Source organism: Pleurodeles waltl, chromosome 1_1, assembly GCF_031143425.1.
Source record: "Pleurodeles waltl isolate 20211129_DDA chromosome 1_1, aPleWal1.hap1.20221129, whole genome shotgun sequence".
Taxonomy (NCBI): Eukaryota; Metazoa; Chordata; class Amphibia; order Caudata; family Salamandridae; genus Pleurodeles; species Pleurodeles waltl.
The window spans coordinates 660969047-660987544 of record NC_090436.1 but is presented as its reverse complement, the minus strand read 5'-3'; the positions used below and the strand labels follow the sequence as shown (position 1 = coordinate 660987544).

Here is an 18498-nt window from a genome sequence, read left to right as displayed (position 1 = left end):
TCTCGGGCTGGTATCCCCATCACTTTGCAAAAGCTTTTCAGCTGGTTAACTGTGTACTCCTCCAGCTTAGCCAGCTCAAACACCATGGATCCACTTGTAGAACCAGCCAGAGGCATGATGTACAGGACTTATTAAAAATTTAAAGCAGGGAAAATTGCAAAGAAAAAAAAAATGAAATGGTCTTTACATGTGGGTAGGTAGTGTACACGTAGATACTGTACAGCACTTCACAAACACAAGTCCTATCCTCACCGCTAACCACCAATGTTAGAAATTGGGTCTCTAGTTCGCAGACGTATGCACCCTGTCCAAGTAGGGACAACAATCCTAGTCAGGGTAAGTCACCACACAATATAAATTATCCCGTGCTCACCCTCCGGTAAACTGGCACAAAGCAGGCAGGCTTAACTTAGAAGGCAATGTGTAAAGTATCTGTGCAATGACTCATACAGTAACACAGCGAAAATACCACAGAAAAGTACTCTACATCATTTTAGGAAAAGAGATATTATTTATATGAATAAAACAAGACCAAAATGACAAATCCAATATGCACAAGTCAAGATACCACTTTTTCAGAGGTTTAAGTAAGTCCTAATCCATAGAAATCAATGGACCAAGCTCTTTAGCACAAACTACCTGGGATGCATCAAAAATAAAGATGCTCCGGGCCACAAAGGAAGTGGGGTGTCGGAAAGTAAAGCAGTGTTAATTTTTCCGCCACAGTGGAGGTGATGCGTCAAGTTGATGTGTAGATTTCCTGGCACGCAGCATTGGCTCCTTACTGCGATGCAGGGTTTGATGACAAATTGACGCTCAAGTGTGATGCGTGGAAAATCCAAACACACTGTGGTAATGAAACAAGCGTTGTGTCGATTCTGCAGGCGCTGAGTCGTTTTTCAGCCACGAGACAGGCGCTGTGTCAATTCTGCAGCGATTGCATTGTTTTTTTCCAGCGCAGTGGATTTTATCTCCTAGGTGAAGTCTTCGATGGCCCTGAGACTTCTTAACAGGAGGCAGGTTGACAAGCCCTTAGAGACTTGGAGATCACTTGTGTGTGTGTGTGTGTGTTTGGGGGGTGGGAGGGGTACACAGGGGGAGAAGGGGTGGCTGGCAGGGGTGGCAATGTCCTTTCAGCAGAGTCAGGGAGCAGCAGGGCAACAAGCAGGAGAGCAGTCCTTCCATAAAATCAGTCCAGATGAGTCCTTTTGGCAGCACTGCAGTCCTTTTGAATGAGTTAAGTTGTAGGTCCAGAAGTGTCTGATTTTAGGGGGTTTGGGGTCTGTGACCCCGAACCGAGCTTTCTGCCCAGGAAGATCTATCAGTATGCAGATGAATGCAGATGCAGCTGAGTGTCCTGTGTTTATAGCTGTCTGGGTGGAATGCACAAGGGGAGCTGTCAACCAGCACAGACCAGACGTGGATTGGTGACAGGCTGCATGGCACAGAGAGCAGCAAGTGCAGAGAAATGGCTACTTTCTAAAAGTGGCTTTTCTAAAATAGTAATGTTAATTCCAACTTCATCATTAAGCTGAATTTCTCACTACCAATCCAAAAATACCACACATGACAATGCCACTCCTTTCAGATCAGAAATGACTACTTAAAGGTTTATAAGGGAATTCCCAATGCTGGGTTATGAGAGAACCAGGCTTCACAATAGTGAAAAACAACTTGGGTGTTTTTCACTACCAGGACATGTAAAGCTTACAAATACATGTCCTGCCTTTTACTTACATAGTACCCTGCCATATCGGCTACTTAGGGCCTACCTTATGGGTGCTTATATATAATAAAAGGAAACTGCACACACAGGCCTTGCAATGGGAGGACTGAAACATGGTTAAGGGGCTAATTATGTGGATGGCACAGTCAGTGCTGCAGGCCAAGCAGTAGCATTTAATTCAAGGGAACATCTAGTGCACTTTACTAGGGACTTCTAGATAAATATGCCAATTGGATAGGAGCAAATGTTACCAGGTTTAGGGGAGAGGGCGCAAGCACTTTAGCACTGGTAAGCAATAGTAAAGTGCACAGAGTCCTAAAACCAGCAGAAATTAGATTTTTTTTTTTTTAAATGGATGGAGGCAGGCAAAAAGGTGAGGGAAGACCACCCTAATGCAGTCAGGTCTAAAAAAAAAAAAAAAAATCACAATATTTGACCAGAAAGGGTGGGTGCAGAAGTTTGAAAATGTTAAGATGAGCCTGCAGAGAAATAGGTCAACCAAAATCCAGTGCTGAATGGCGAGCCCCAATGCATCCATCCAATATCAGACTGCTTTGAAAGACATGAAGGACACCTGACTAGAAGACGTGATAGTATAGTTAGTGAGAAATGAGTCTGGGCCTAACAACACTTGAGTGAGCAAGAAAGAAGAGACGCTACTGGGTAACAAGGTGAAGGATACCATGCCGACATACAGTGGTTCGTTAACTAGTGCTAACAATCAGAATCTGTACAGGACACTAAACAAAAGTGAAGCATTTAACAGGGCTATATTAACAGAACAACAAAAGTTAAATGTAGCAAAGTAGGAAGACTCTAGATGGAAGCCAGGAAACACTAGATGGGATATTATGCCAGCATCATCTACAAACTTCTGTAAGTGATCTAGATTCCCGAATTTTTGTTGTAAAATATACATAAAGTTTAAAAAGATGCTGAGCACGAGGTTACTCACTCAGTATTGAAGCTTTCAAACACAAGAACATATGTTCCTGAAGAACTTACTACAGAGCATTAAAATAGGTCGACCACTATGATTTTTTTTAGCAATAATATCCTAACACTGGTAAAATAATTTTTTACAATATTTTGACTGGGATTGTATTGACCAAAAGTATAGTACATCTCAAGAAAATAACTGAAACATCATTGTAAGGTTTACATATTTTCTAATATGTATATTAGTTTCCTTAAGGACAGTCTCTCAGTCATGTGGCAATACTGATATAATTTGAATATCTTCTCCAGTTTTAGAGTGTGTGCTGTTTCTCGCAGCACAGACGTCACTGGCCAGAAACCCTAGAAAGGGAAGACTGACGATTATGAACTGCTAACCAAGCTTCCACCAAACAAACTCAGATAAACACATAAGAGTGCCAAAGGCAGGCTGTGATATTTTTGTCTCCCTTTGGTAACTTTGACAAGCCCAAGGTCTAAACGTGCAGGCGATAAAAAGGATTTAAGCTAAAAAACAGGGATAAACTTAACAGTTCAACAACAACCTGAAATGCAGATGTATCACATGGGCCCATTAATATTTCCCAGGAAGAAAAATCTTATGAAAAATTCTAGTTGTTGTAGGCCCTTCTTGCAGGACCTAGATTAATTGGTAGATCAACACATGTCTGTACAGGATGGACCTACCAAAGAAAAATATCCTTGTGTTTGAATACTTTCTAGTGCTCAGATTAGTCTAGAAGGGTAGGGCAAAATTGGAGTCTGCTAACATTTCAGTGCCATTGAACCATCTCAAAGGGGGCTCACATTGAAGAAGTCTATCGCTGATGAAAAGGAGACCTCTGGGGGGGAGTTAGTGCTGCACAGTTTGAAGTATGACGGGAGATCCAAGAATCAACATTACAGTCAGTTTACCTGATGAGAGACTTTTCAGAGCAAATTTCTTTCAAGCATGAGAAAGACACAGAACAAGTCCTATCAAGTCTTAATTCTTCTTGAGGGATAGATAGATGCCCATGGTGATTAAGTCTTGAAATGATGAACATACACAGGGGGGAAACAGGACCTGCTAAGGTAAATGCATGATGTTTGGTTCTCTGACTGATACTATGTTCTCTCTCAATGACTTATGTGGATGCAAGAAGGTTTTGGGGCAGTTATCTGACAAATCAACATTGTACCTAGCTTGGCTGTGCTGATGTTGAGCATACTGTAAGCATTACAAATGTATAATTTACATTTTCAGTTAATGATACAAACCAGCAAAGCCCTGCACAGAACCTGTATTTTTCCCTCTGGGTTACTCAGAGTTCTTTGAGGTAGATGGCCCAAGTTTTATGAGCGTCAAAGGGTCTTCCACATAGACCCCCGAGTTTTGGATAATTTAGAGAACTGGAAATATCTTGCAGTGGACAGTCATGTCATACAGCTGCATAAGCAATCAGATGTGTTCAGACTATTCCCGGTGACTAAATAAGAAAACAGTGCAGTATTACTCTGGAATTTCTTGGCATGAAGCTATTCGCAAAAAAGCTTTTCACGACTTGAGAATGCACACATCTAAGAGAGCTCACTGGAAATCTTAAAAGGAAATCTTGTTGGTTCACTGAACAAAGAAGCAAGTCACTAAAGTGGGTTTACCAGACATTAGCCATTAACAAAACTAAGAGTGGACACAGGAGAGATTTAAATAAAACATCTGCCAAAATCTATTAAATTGGGCTTGTTTAATACCTGGACTTCATTAGACATATCAGAGTTACTGTTTAGCTTAGTGAGAACTTGATTCTAGTATATCTGCTCACCTTCCATATACAAAAACAAAAGTACATAAACTACTTGAAATATGTGCCTTGCTTACCCTCCTTGGGTTGTCACATAATGAATAAGGAAATTGTTTTGGGTGACATTTTATGGAAAGCCACGTCACTGAGGCTGAAAGGGGAGGCCCCTCTTCTCTCCATCAGTGACAACAAAAGGTGGTATTCCCAGTTAAATGTGGTTAACAAAGGAATGGGGTAGTAATGATAAATAGACAGACAAACAGAAAAATGGCCGATTGAATAATAATGTAACAGTTGGAAAATAATACTGCTTTTAGATATCCTTCCTGCAGGAAGCTGGACTACTCGTTTGGGGGTATGAAACCCTGCTCAAAAAATAGCCACAATTTATGTCAGGTTGAAGTCACACGCAAAACTAAATGGACCTGTGCTCACCCTCTGGTAGCTTGGCACACAAACAGTCCGGCTTAATTTAGAGGCAATGTGTAAAGTATTTATGCAGGACTTTAAACAGTAATAAAGTGAAAACAACACAAGAAAAATTTCACCCCAAATTATAAAAATAATTTTCAGTTTCGTAAATAGTTTGATACCAAAATTACAAAAATCAAATCATTATAACCGGAGAAATGCAATTATAAAAATGTAAGTAAAAATAATGCCTAAAGCGCAAAGTGTTGACTGTGGTTATCTGGTCGCACTAGACCGAGACAAAGTCATATGTTTAGCCTGATCACAATGGACAGTATGGTGGATATTGGGGCCAAGTTAGGCTTGCTGAATAAAGTACCTTAAATCCTAGTTTGCAGACTGTTGAGAGATCCTGCTCCGAGGATGCGTCACACATCAACAGGTCAAAGGAACCAGTATTCAAACCCTACAATATGAGCCCTGGCATAACCTGAGAGGCTATTATCCGAGCTCTATTATAATGAGACTGCTGCCATAATTTGCCGCCACACTACATGGCACACATGGGACAAGCAGATTTTTTTTTTTACAGGACAAGTTGATTTATGAAGCAAACTGCCTCATGGACAAGTAGATATTTTATAAAATTCCACACCCCTTAGATGCATCTTGCTGCATCACTTCTGCCCCATAGGACCACAGCTGGGCTGGCAGAGCACCTTTAGGCACATTTCCAAGGGTCCAGGACTGGGGTGGCACCAGTTGAACTGCAACACTCACAGCAACAAGAGTGACGGCACTGGTTTGGATGTGGTTGCAAGCCTTTTCTGTCCCTGAAGCTTTGATCTGGAGGCCAGCCAACTAGCCCTTGGTGTCACTCTCGTGGTCCAGGGATCAAGATGTAGGTCCAATCAGTTTACTCAGGCTGCAAGACAGGAGGGTAACATAATAGCAATCCAGAGCAGCACAGCAATCCTTCATTCACAGGTCCAGAGGTGTACTGAAGAGTTGGTTCTGAGGGTCCATTACTGATACAGGGTGCCCACTTTGAAGTAGGGGAAGATTCTGGAGGTTTCTTTCCCCAGACATGCTTGGAATTTCCTGCCTCCCGGCCATTGCTCCAGCTTGTTTGAGGTCAAAAGACTAAGGGCCTTATTACGAGGCTGGGGGTCTTCAGACCACCAGCCTTGAGATGGCAGTCGGACCACTGCACTCCAGGTGGTCAGACCACCTCAAGACTGCAGTCCCTGCCAGGAACATTGTTCCTGACAGGCTGATGGTGGTCAGATTCGAGGTCAGCCACAGCGCTGCTGTGGCTGATCACGAATCCACATTCTGCCAGCCTTTCCCTGGAAAGCAAGTGCCTGGGGCCACAGGGGGCCTCTGCACTGCTCGTGACCATGTTGTGGGCCATGACGGCAGCATCCTTCCCGAGGTACTGCCGGCAGCGCAGGTCCGTCAATGTCATAATCGGGCCGTAAATTTTGAGTGTGCCCCCCTGCTCCTAATTGAAAGTTGTCACTTATTAAACGTAATACGGTAACCCAATGTTATCCAATGATCTGGCAGGCCTGATACCTGTTTAAAGGCTACTCAAGTTGGTGGCACAATCAGTGCTGTGGGCCCACAAGAAGCATTTCATTTACAGGGCCTGTGTACATGTAGTACCACTTTACTAGGGACTTATAACTAAATTAAGTGTGCCAGTTGGGTGCAAGCTAATTTCCCCATGTTTATAGTAGAGAGCACAGGCACTTTAGCACTGGTTAGCAATGGTAAAAGTGCAGAGTCCTAAGACCAACAAAAAAGAGAGCAGCCAAAAATGGAGGCGCAAGGCAAAAAGTTTGAGAAAGACCATGCTGACCTGTCTAACCCATAGCAATAGAATAATTGTCGTACCATAGTTAATTATTCATTGTCTCCAGCTTTGAGTTACTTTTCACTTTGATACATTTAGCCTACAGTCACCTTACTAGCTTGATGCAATTTAATTATGTGTGTAACATTCAACACATGTGGGAACCTGGACACAGTCTTCCTTGCAGACCTCTCTTTCATACCTCAAATAAATACCATGGTGTCATGCATCAGATACAACTACTGATTCATCAGAGCATCCTGTAGCTCCAACTGACTGCACACCTAATTCAATTGTCCAGAGTCCTAGAGATTGTAAACCTGGAATACCGTAATGTGATATACATGGCCTGCCAAACCGGTTTCCAGGGAGATGACAGACTCCAAAACCATAGTGCCAGAATATACCTGAACATGGCGAAATTGACAATATAACAGCCCCAAAATCTCTCCTTTGGCACCTGGGTTGAGTCAAGAATTAAGTTTAAAATGCTTTGAATCACACACAAGACCTACAAGAGCAAAGTAACAGGCTGCACTAAAACTAGTAGTCCACCACTCACCTGCCATAACTATAAGCCACCTCGAAATTGATCTAGCAAATATTGTTGGAAGAGCTAAATGTGGACGATCACCTGGGTACAGGGCCTTAATCTCTACATCTCCGTTCTTGATGCATGAAGACACAATCAAAGCGGATGTGCTTTATGAAACTTCTAAAAACAGAAATGCCCAGTCAAGCAACTGGTTATAGTTCTGTGCTAGGCATCATCTGGAGACTGTTAGAACAGGGAACCTTTTTATTTAGACTACACTGTAACTGCTCATGACTCCTGTTCGATTTATGTTTCCAAACAAAATGTCAGTGCTCTGAAATATCCTTAAAGCAACATGTGGAGTAATAATTAAAAAAATCCAAAGTGAGTGTATATTTTGAGCTCCAGTGGCAAGGCTGCTGATAATCCTAATTCAAAACAGGCAGTAGACATTGTTGGTGCAGAAAAGTGCTACAGTTTAACACTGATAACACAAGCTAGTATTTAGAGGAGCCAGGGAGTAGTGGAGGCCAAAAAGTAGGGTTACGAGACAGCAGAAAAATAGGGGGAGTGGGATATTTAAGAGAGTTAAATAAAGTGAGGGTTATACAACAAGCATGATTTTGAGTCCCTGCAGGAAACATAACAAGGCCCTGCAAAGAAGGGACATAAAAATAGGGAAATGTGTATTTACTGCTTGCACTTCAATCAACATAAAATTTAGTTTCTTGCGTTTGACTCTATAACTGGACTTAACACGAGAATCCGCAATAAACAGAAGTAAGCCTGTTTCAATCCTCCCTACCAAACCAAATAAGATCAACATGAACATAAACAGTATTCAAGGAAAGGTGGGAACCCACCTACATCGCTCCTAAAGTGTGGAAAGACCTGCAACTACACACAGGAGTCTCATCTTTATTTCCTGGATTCCGCAAAAAGCTTAAGCACTGACTTTTCAAATAGTCCCACTAGACCCTATGTTTGGTTAGACTCACACCTGCTCAGCATCAGGATATCCTGCATGGTGATAGTGCACTCCACAAATCTGCATAACATAACTTGTGAAGGGAGTGTCATGCTCCGCGGCTAGCCTTGACGCAGGGGGAAAGACGTGCGTCGGAGCTCGGATGCGCTGTGCTCCAGCCGCTCCTGCCGCAGCGTTTCTTGCTGAATCCCTGATGGCAACATCCGCTCCCTCCTCCTCTCCAGTGAAGGGTATCGGCTTCTGAAGACGCAGGAGGAGAGTCATGGCTGCCCTTTAATTAATGGAATACATTCTGTCAACGGGGTAATCTCTTGGACACCCGACCCTCCCTCATCCCATGAGAGGAGATCAGTTCCATCTAAGGAAAAGGGAGGTGAGGCAGGGACAGGGGCTGGGGATTCTACTAAGAGGTGGCAGTTTCACTTCTTGGAAAGGATTAAACGGTGCCAGAAAGAGAAAAAATAAATAAATAAAAACATTTTTACGCTGCTCAGTTTCTCTTACTGCTTTTCAATGTTTTTCAGTGCTCTATGCTTCGTATGTGTACTATACCAGCACATTTTAAAGCTCCCCTTTAATTAAAAAAAAAAAGTTTCTAACCCCTCAGAGCTGAACTTAGTTGCACAGGGGGCAAGGAAAAAAAAAAGAAAAGCTCTTGGAGTTGCTTGCCAGGACGAGGGGAGGGAGCTGCGTCGTTCTCCACATCAATTTTAGGGCAAAGGACGCCCTGCTTCAAGGACTATCAAAGCAACACAGAGGCCCTCATTACGAGCCTGGTGGTCTATGACCGCCAGGCCCGCGGTCGGCGGGAGCACCGCCGACAGCCTGGCGGTGCCCCGCAGGGCATTCTGACCGCGGCGCTTTGGCCGCGGTCAGAAGAGGGAAACTGGCGGTCTCCCGCCAGTTTCCCGCTGCCCCATTGAATCCTCCAAGGGGATTCTGACACCCCCTACCGCCATCCTGTTCCTGGCGGTTCGCCCACCAGGAACAGGATGGCGGTAGGGGGTGTCGAGGGGCCCCCGTAAGAGGGCCCCGCTCAGTATTTCACTGTCTGCATTGCAGACAGTGAAATACGCGACGGGTGCTACTGCACCCGTCGCACCTTCCCACTCGGCCGGCTCGATTACGAGCCGGCTTCATCGTGGGAAGGTTGTTTTCCCCTGGGCTGGCGGGCGGCCTTTTGGCGGCCGCCCGCCAGCCCAGGGGAAAACTCAAAATACCCGCTGCGGTCTTGCGACCGCGGTACGGTATTTTGGCGGCTCCCGCCAGGCGTGCGGTCACCGCGTCCGGCGGGAGTCGTAATGACCCCCAGAGTGTTAAAACAAAGCGCCCGACTCCCTCAGATACCCACATGAACATGGAATCATGTCCAAACTCTGCCCCTCCACTAACCACTAACTCAACCCTCAGCACTGCCCTGCCTCACAATTCACCTCCTTCTATGATTGATATGACTGAGTTACATCTTGGCGCTGATTCTTTGCCCGAGGAGGTCAGAGAGCTGGACCCAGACTCGGACTTGAATTTGGAATTAGTTAACAAAGTCTGTTTGCTTCTGAATCAATCGGCCCTCAGCTCAAACTGTAAGGTTAATTGCAATAAAGCTCAGCTGCTATATCCTTTGTTTAGCAGTAGAGTGGGGAGGGGACCAAAAGATGTTACTCCTGCACAAATTAACGACTCCATCTCTGCCCTACAGGTAGACAGTTCCTCCCCTGACCCACTTCGCGACCCAGTACATATCACTGGGATTTACACTGCAATGAGGTCCTCTGTGAATTCCATTGTAAATGGGCCCTTCCAGCCAGCCCAAGATCAGTTCAATTTACAAGCCGGACACCCGTCTCAGGAGCTTAGAAACAAGGAAAGGACTGGCACCCCCGCTGAAAATCTGCTCCTTCAGATTCTAAGTGAACTCAAAACTCTGAAAGTCTTGCAAGAAGAAGCAAACCAGAGAACAGAGTCACAATTAAATTTAATCTGTAGTAATACGCAAGAACTCCGCTCACGTATCAAAGAAGTAGAGCAGTGAGTATCCGATCTAGAAGATGCACAATCCTCTTTGGAGCCGTCAGTGGCAAAATAGCAAGCAGATCTTTTAGACTTGCAGATTCAGCTGGATAATGCTGAGAACCGCTCACGAAGATCTAATCTGAGATTTACGGAAGTCCCGGAAGGACGTGAGAACGGGAAGACTGTCACAGACTTAATTACTGATCGTATTTCACATCATGTTCTTTCAAAACAGACGGATAAACATTTAGATCTTACTATCATGCGAGCCCATCGGGTCCCCGCAGTACAGTCACCTAACACAAAATATCCTCTAACGATTCTTGTAAGCTTTGGTGACTTTCATATTAAGGAACGTATCCTTCAGCAAGCAATCAAGAGTAAACTATACCAGAATCCTGGCGATTATGCTTTTAAAATGTTCTCAGATATGTCAGTAGTTGCTGCACATCGGAGGAGAGAATTGAAGGGGATGATCACCACATTTCAGAAAGCCGGGGCTCCTGCAAGGCTTCCGCAACAATCTAAGCTTCAAGTTTTTTTTCAGGGACGTTCAAATCTAATTCATACAGTCGAGGTTGCTAAGACTCTTTTGCATTCGATTCAAAACTTTGATCGATCAAGTCAAAAGAGGGGGAGGGGGGAGATGGAAAACTTTTTTTTTTTTTTTTTTTAAGTGATTTGCAGGAGCGGTTTTCCACTTTGCACTGAGGGTGGGTGAATTTATTTGGGAATCGGAGTTTCTGTACAGTGTGAACACAGCGCATCATGTTTAGGCACTTACATTTCAGTCCCTTTGTTGTCTATGGCAACCAGGTGCTATGTCAAGGCACCCGATTAAGGAAGGAAGGGCACATGGGGTGGGGGTTGGTCCCAGATGGCTCAGACGGGAGTGCCCCAGGTGTCAGCCACCTGGGCAGGGTACGGGGGTCGGGCAAGTAAGGGGTACAAGATCCTTTTTCACCACACTAAAGAGTAGTTATGTGCAATGTAGGATGACTAGGTCTATAGTGCAGATAACATCCGATGCAGGACAAGGCCAAAACTCTTTGGCAGTTTCAAATCTCTCAACATTTAGGCAATCTATAAGAATTAAATTGCAAGTTTGAACCTCTCATTTAAAGTAGTTTCTTGAAACGTTAATGGGATAATTAATCAAAGGAAATGGAGTGCAATTGAAAAGAGGATAAATGCTTTGAACCCCTCTGTTATTCTACTTCAAGAAAGCATAATACGGCAAAAAGAATAGCGGGCTTTCATATGTTTAAAAGATTTGTTGATGTTAAGGTAATTGCTGCTGCCCCTGCTGCTCATAGAGGTGTGGCGGTTATTTTGGTCAGGGATCTTGGGGCTCTGGTGCTCGATTTTCTCAGTGACCCTGCACGGCGATGGTGCTGGGTGCACTACTTAATTGCTAAAGAAAGATTTACTTTTGTACGTTTTTATGCACCTTTGATAGATAATCCAGACCCTTATGTGGAATTGTTTCAATCCCTTCTACAACTTTCAGGCCAAATCATCATCGGAGGGGATTTCAATTTTCATCAGAGTCCATTCATGGACCCAACTGTCAAGGGTAAAAAAAATAAAACATAAACCTAGAGTTGCTAAGATTTTCAAAGACTATGTGAAACTGGTGATGCTCTGTGATCCTTGGAGATCAAACGCCCCAAATGAGAGAGAGTATGTGTGCATCTCAAGCCAGTTTAAAAGCAACTTCCGAATCGATTTTTTTCTGATGTCTAAAAGATTGTGTTTCAAGAGCCAATCGGTGAGGCATTCTGGTTTATCCGACCATGCCACCCTGGCACTGAAACTGTTCTTTTTTCCAGAATATTCTACGTCCCAACCTAGAAGGTGGCTGTTCAACCAGAAACTCCTCCAGGACGAGGGATGGGTAAAGGTCTCTGAGGTTGAAGTAACTGCATTTTTTAAATGCAATCAGGGAACTTAAACTCAATCTATGGTCTGGGATGCATTTAAGGGCTATTTTTAGGGGGCTGGTAATCGCTAAGGGGGTAGCAGATAAGTTATCAGAAGCAACAAGCTAGAGCACTGGAAGAAGCACTGCAGAGAAGCTTAGCTATCTCCATACCCCTACGGAAAATAATAGAAAATCTTTCGAACTAGCTAAACGGTCATTGTATAACAGTTTTTTAAAGCAATTTGACAAAGGATATCAGACTCACAGACAGAAGGTATATGAAGAGAGTTTACAGGCAATTTTTGGCTTGGCAAGCTAGAGACCAAATTGCGAGCAATATGATACATGCACTGAGGTACCTTGTTTCCGGGGAAAGGCATACTGACTCCAGAGCAGTGGGTAAAATCATGTTGGAACATTATAGACAAATTTATAGTAAAACCAAGGATATTGATCTTAAGACTACTAGGGATTTCTTAGGAAAATTAGATATTCCTACTCTCACAGAAGAAGACAGTGACGCTCTTCTGCAGCCATTTACGAAGTCAGAATGCCTAGAGGTTGTGAAAAACCTCCCCATGGGTAAGGCCTGTGGACCCGATGGCTTCCCGGCTAAATTTTTTTTAATTTTCATTAATGTTTTTAGAGATGATTTTTTGTCTTTAATTAATGACTTGCTCAAGGGCGAACGGATCCCCAGTTCTTGGTACATGGGGAACGTGGTTAGCTTTCCCCCCAAAAAAAAATAAGGAGAGGGGAGACCCTAATGCATATCGTCCAATCTCTTTGTTAAATACAGATTATAAAATCATCACGAAACGTTTGGCCAATAGGCTTAAAGGGGTTGTCACTAAACTGGTGCACCCTGACCAGAATGGGTTTATTGCCGGTCGACAACTTGCGACTAATACACACTATTTAGTCGAGGCTCTTGACTATTTTGCTTCTAATAAAATTGCTGCCATCATTCTTTTATTAGATGTGGAAAAAGCTTTTGATCTAGTTGTATGGGATACACTATTTGAAATATTGTCCAGATATAAGGTGCCCTCCCAGGTCAGTTCGTTAATTCAAAGGCTATATCAAAGCTCTGAAGCCAATTTCATAATTAATTCTGCTTGTATTGGTCAGCTTTCAATTCGGCGCGGGACTCGTCAAGGATGCCCCTTATCCTCTGTTCTTTTCGCTCTTTTTATTGAACCCTTAGCGATTAAAATCAGATAGAGTAATTGGATTCATTCCCCCCTGAAGTCAATAGGGAAGATTAAACTATATGCTGATGATATTATGTTTTTGGATGAAGAGCGGTCCTCCCAGGAGGCGGCTCTTAAGGAGTTTTTCAAATTTGAGCAAATTGGTGGCTACAAGATTAATGATTAAGAACGATATTCTTTGTGGCTCTTCCTCTATTAGACTGCTCCCTGAATAGTGTGAATAGTAAACCAAAAAAGATACCCTGGGATTAATTTTTCATCCGATATAGGAGACTTGTACAATCTCAATTATGCACCTTTGCTCTTGAAAATCCAGGCCCTACTTGTGCGCCAGTGGTCTCTTCCTCTCTCTATTCTTGGCCGAATTGCATTGATTAACATGTCTTTATTACCATTATTTAATTTTTTGTTTTTGGCCATTCCTTGCGTATTAACGTCTTTGTTTTTCAAGAAATTAGAGTCCATGTTTTGCTCATTTATTTGGCAAAATCAGAAAGCGTGTGCTGCGCTTAGTACACTTTATGCTGATAGAGAAAAGGGGGGATTAGCATTACCAAACTTTAAAGATTATTATTTTGCTTTTTTTGCACATTACTTGACCAATTTTAAAGCCAATCAACCCTTGGGCTGGCTATTTTCTCAGGATTTTCGCGCTTTAATTTGTAGCGAGCATTATATTAGGAATCTTGCACTACTGGTGAAATCCCCAAGAAAAGTTTGATACAAGATTCTTAAATGGCTCCTTAGAAGGAAATCTGATTTTTTCGAAAGATACTCAAGCCCATATTTGCACTTTTTTACTCCTCTTACACTGCTTACGTTGCGTACTGGTTCTCAGCTCGATCCAGAGATAGTGAAGAGGTGGGACTATCTAGGATTTGGGAAGATAGGGTACTTTTGCAGCAACGATAACTGGAAAACTCTTCCAAATATTCAGACGGCTGTTCAAAATGATTTCCTGTTGGTGGGATCATATAGTAATATACTCCATAGTTTGAGGGACCTAGATATCGATTTAATCTTTGCTACACAGACATTAGTTGCCAAACTGGCAGACCCTCTCAGGGTAAGGAGAGCTGGTGTATGGAGAAGGTTACTCCTAGAGCAGGCAAAGACTGATCTCTGGGCAAAGGCAGCAAGAAAATGGGATTGTCAACAGGACCTCAATCTGTCAAGGGAGTGTTGGGAGAAGATCAATTCTTTAAATTGTACAGTACTCAGAGGCGCAAACTGGCATTGTATGGTATTATTTAGTAAATGGTTATTATACTGCACCCAGCAAGCCTGATCTCTGATGGTGTCCAGCTGACTTGATCTCTGTTTTCGTTGCAAGGCAGTAAGTGTGGCCAGTTGGACACACGTGATTGCCACTTGCCCACTTATTCAGGAATATTTGGATGGGGTATTTAAGATATTAACAACTATTGCTCAGATTTCTATATCTCCCAGCATCTGGTTGGTGGGCTTCGGCTACGACCCCGGAGCAAGGCTTCCACCCAGGTGGGAAAAACTAGTGTTCATTGCCACTGCGGTTGCTAGATCTATTTTGTTAAGAAACTGGCGCTCCGATCAAACTCCCTCTCCTGGAGAGTGGCTGAATAAAATGATGCAGGTCAGAAATCAGGAAATGAGGTATGCTAGGAGAGTGGGCGGTGGTAAAAAGGTTTCTCAGATTTGGGGTGTATTTTTTCAAGACAACCATGCATAGTTATATCCAGGTCTAATAATAGAATAAATCTGGGTCATTATTTAGTCTGTTGATATTCACATGTATTCATCTGGTATCATCCCATTGGAAACTATTGGTAATTGAAGGGTTTTTTGTTTATGTTGTTGGATCTTGATTAAAAAAAAAAATTACAAAAAAAGAGGGAAAAAAAATCTATTGTAAAGAGTGTCAAACTAAGAACATGCTGGCAAGTATATTAAGCTATATGACATGTATATTGGCCAGGCAGTATCATGAGAGAGATGCAAACTCTTCTGAAAGTAAATTTTAAAAAGCAGGACCTTACGGAGAGGAGATAAACCAAAGTCAGGTGATGCTCCAAAGTTTGAAGAGTCTCTTCCTTGTCAGCGGATGTCCCAGAACAAAAGAGTACACTCTGCAAGTTATTATAACCATTAAGTGAAATGGTTGGTCATCCAAAGCATTAGTAGAAAGACATTGCAAATACGCTACCCCAAGTCAGGAAGAATGCTCATTAGAAATTTTGAACATGACTTACTGTTGGAGAATGGTCCTCTATGCAGTGTGCAAATCCAAGCACACTATGCAGAGGGTTCAGGCAACCACACGGTTTCCAGATGTAAAAATTAGACCACTTAATGCTCCAATTTTTAAGGTAGCTGCTCGAGCAGTTATGCTTAGACAGGAGATGTGCTAAGCATTTGCTGTACTCACAAATCCAATCATGCACCACACACACTCAATGAATAACAAGACCAGAATTTATAAAAAATATACTTCAGATTTTTATATACATTTTAAGACCAAGATCTTTAAAGTACGTTAAGTACTTTCTGAGATATGACTTTTTAAGGTTTTGGTAAAGTTAGTCTTTCTGTGCGGAATTACGCACCATTGGAATCAATGCACAGTCACCTTTAAAAATGCATTACAAATCACACAGTTGAGTTACCAGTCTCTTCTTTCGCACGCAGGATGGTCGCAAGAGTCGGTGGGCACATTGTGCCAGCTAGAAAGCCTTGGGCGGCTCCCGGTGCAGGCAGGAGCTGCGTTAGAAATACTTTTGGCACAGGGCCACCTAGATGGGCCACTTGGAAAAGGAGCTGGTTTGCAGATTTAAAGATGGTGCCTGGGGGTCCCCTTGGGCTGTTGGGGTCGCAAGGGGTTGAGGACACGGGGCACACAGCTGATCCCGGCCCAGGGGGACCAGGAGCAGGGCAAGTTGGAGGCCCAGGAGCTATGCGGAACGGAGTCCTTTGGAGCTACAGGGGAGTCACTTTGAGGGCTGCTTACAGGACAATGGGGGCATTCTGGTCGGAGGTGCGGGGTGTTTCTGAGGTCCCTCGACTGGGCCTTCCTCCTGATCCTTTTTCAGCTCTGGGAGAGCTGGTTTTCTGCTTGTCTGACGTCATTTGACCAGTACCCAGGGTATTGGTGTAACTCGGCCACTAGAGGGCGCAGTGCCACCAAACTTGGCACAGTTGTAGGTCACATCCGGGCGGTCTTCAGTGTGTTTTCAGGTCCGTCTGTGACTTGCGGTCGCGGAGATATCAGCGATTCAATGAAGTGACCCTCACTGGTTTGTTCGTCCTTTGCAGGTTTCTTGATTTTCTTGAGTGGTGCCTCCACTAAGGAGGGAGATCTGGAATGATTCTTGAAGTCTGGAGGCCCCTTGTGTTTCTTGGGGTTGGTCCAGTGTCCAGCTCCTCCGCAGCGGCCATTTTCGAGTCCTGGATGCAGCAGGCAGGGTTTGGCGCCTTTTTTTGTGCAACAGGTTCTCAGTTCTCTTGCTATGGTCTTTTTTTGGGGCTGGTCTTCTTTTCTTCTTCGAATCCTTTTCAAATCTGTTTTCTTGATCTAGGGGAGCCCACTAAATACTGAATTTAGTGGGAGTTTTAGGGGGAACCTGGTAGAGTTCAATGGGACACTTACCCTTGGGTGGCTACACCCACTACAGTGACCACTTCCTGTGTGAAGGGTCACTTCCCTAAACCTGATTGGCTATTTTCCTTCATTCCAAGATGGAGAAAAATGCAATGAAGGGTTCACTTTGCCTGCAAGCCCCTGGGGATGGTGCATACTCAGTGAGGCCACTTCTACCCTTTGTGTGGTTTCCGGCCTTTGCTCCTTCCAGAAGTGGGGGTTTGCAAAAGGGGGAGGCCATCTGCTGCTAGCAGCAGGCTTGGGGTTGAGTTTCAAGGGTGGTAGCCCTTTGAAGCTCACTGTCAGGGCAGTGCACATTCCTGAAGGGGGGTGAGGAGTGGGGTGGTGTGAGCTTCTCCACCCAGGAATGGCTTTGTTTCACAAACCAGAGAGGCAAGGCTCTCCCCAAGTGTATTAGCTGTCTGGATGTAGCAGGCTTGCTGGAACCTGTCAGTAACCATGCCAGGATAGTTCGCTCTAAGGCAACCCCTGGGTACTTTAAAAAAAAAAAAGAAAAAGCAGTACTGGTACCAGTTTGGATGTATCATTCTGAGTTATTTGATACCAAACAACCCAGGGCTCAGAGTAGCCATTATGTAGCTGGAAAACTCGTGTTGACCAGTGTCCAGCACATACATTAAAATGGCTACTCTGTTCACTCACTATGTCCCAGGTTTGGCAAGGACACAGTGGGGGCATATTGCTCATGGAATTATGATCTCACATATAGTATGGTGCACCTTGACTTAGGGCTGGAAGGCCTGCTAGAGGGGTGACTTGCCCATAACATATGTAGTGTAGAGTGGACAGGGCACACAGGCGGTGTGCCATGTTGAGTTTGTATTTTAGGTTTGCACCAGGACACTCAGCCTGCAATGGCAATGCTGGGTGCATCTGGATGTATAACCCTTGAGGGTGGCACAACCAGCGCTGCTGCCCTCTGGGGCTTACCCATGCCATGTGTACCTAAGTACCTTTTATTAGGGACTTATAGTGGTAGCTAAAGGTGTATCCAATTACTTTTACCATGTTTTAGGGAAAGAACACTGGCACTGGAAACCTGGTTAGGAGGATCCCAGTGCACTCCAAGTGAGGGGCGGTACTGCAACAAGGAGCCAGTCTCTCACACTTGCAGAACAACAGAGATCAATTGAACATTGTCCACTAACTTAACAATCTTTCCAGTAAATTGTAGGATCAATGATAAGTTTTTGATCACCACAGTGACTACCACTGGAAGATGGGTTGAACCATAAAAGTGAGAATATATTCTACTGTATGGTTATAGTTAGAGCTGTAATCAGATGTAATCGTGATCAGCATGGACAGCATCATATCATGTGTAACAGCTTTAATGTCATCTGTGAAAACAATGAAAATTAATTTTCAACTTTACCTATTCTTCCAAAGGCATCAAGAGCAGTCTGGACGACCTTCTCACCATCTTCCACAGAATCTAAAACAAGAAACCACAC

The 18498-nt window shown here is 43.7% G+C and overlaps 1 protein-coding gene across 1 annotated transcript in view; it reads right to left on the bottom strand.

Annotated features, from left to right (window-relative positions):
• Nucleotides 1-18498, bottom strand: part of HSD17B4 (hydroxysteroid 17-beta dehydrogenase 4) — a 640476-nt gene that overhangs the window by 499349 nt on the left and 122629 nt on the right. The window contains exon 4 of the mRNA XM_069226895.1: nt 18420-18479. Within this exon, the coding sequence (XP_069082996.1) occupies nt 18420-18479 (60 nt within the window). The remainder of the gene's footprint in view (nt 1-18419; nt 18480-18498) is intronic.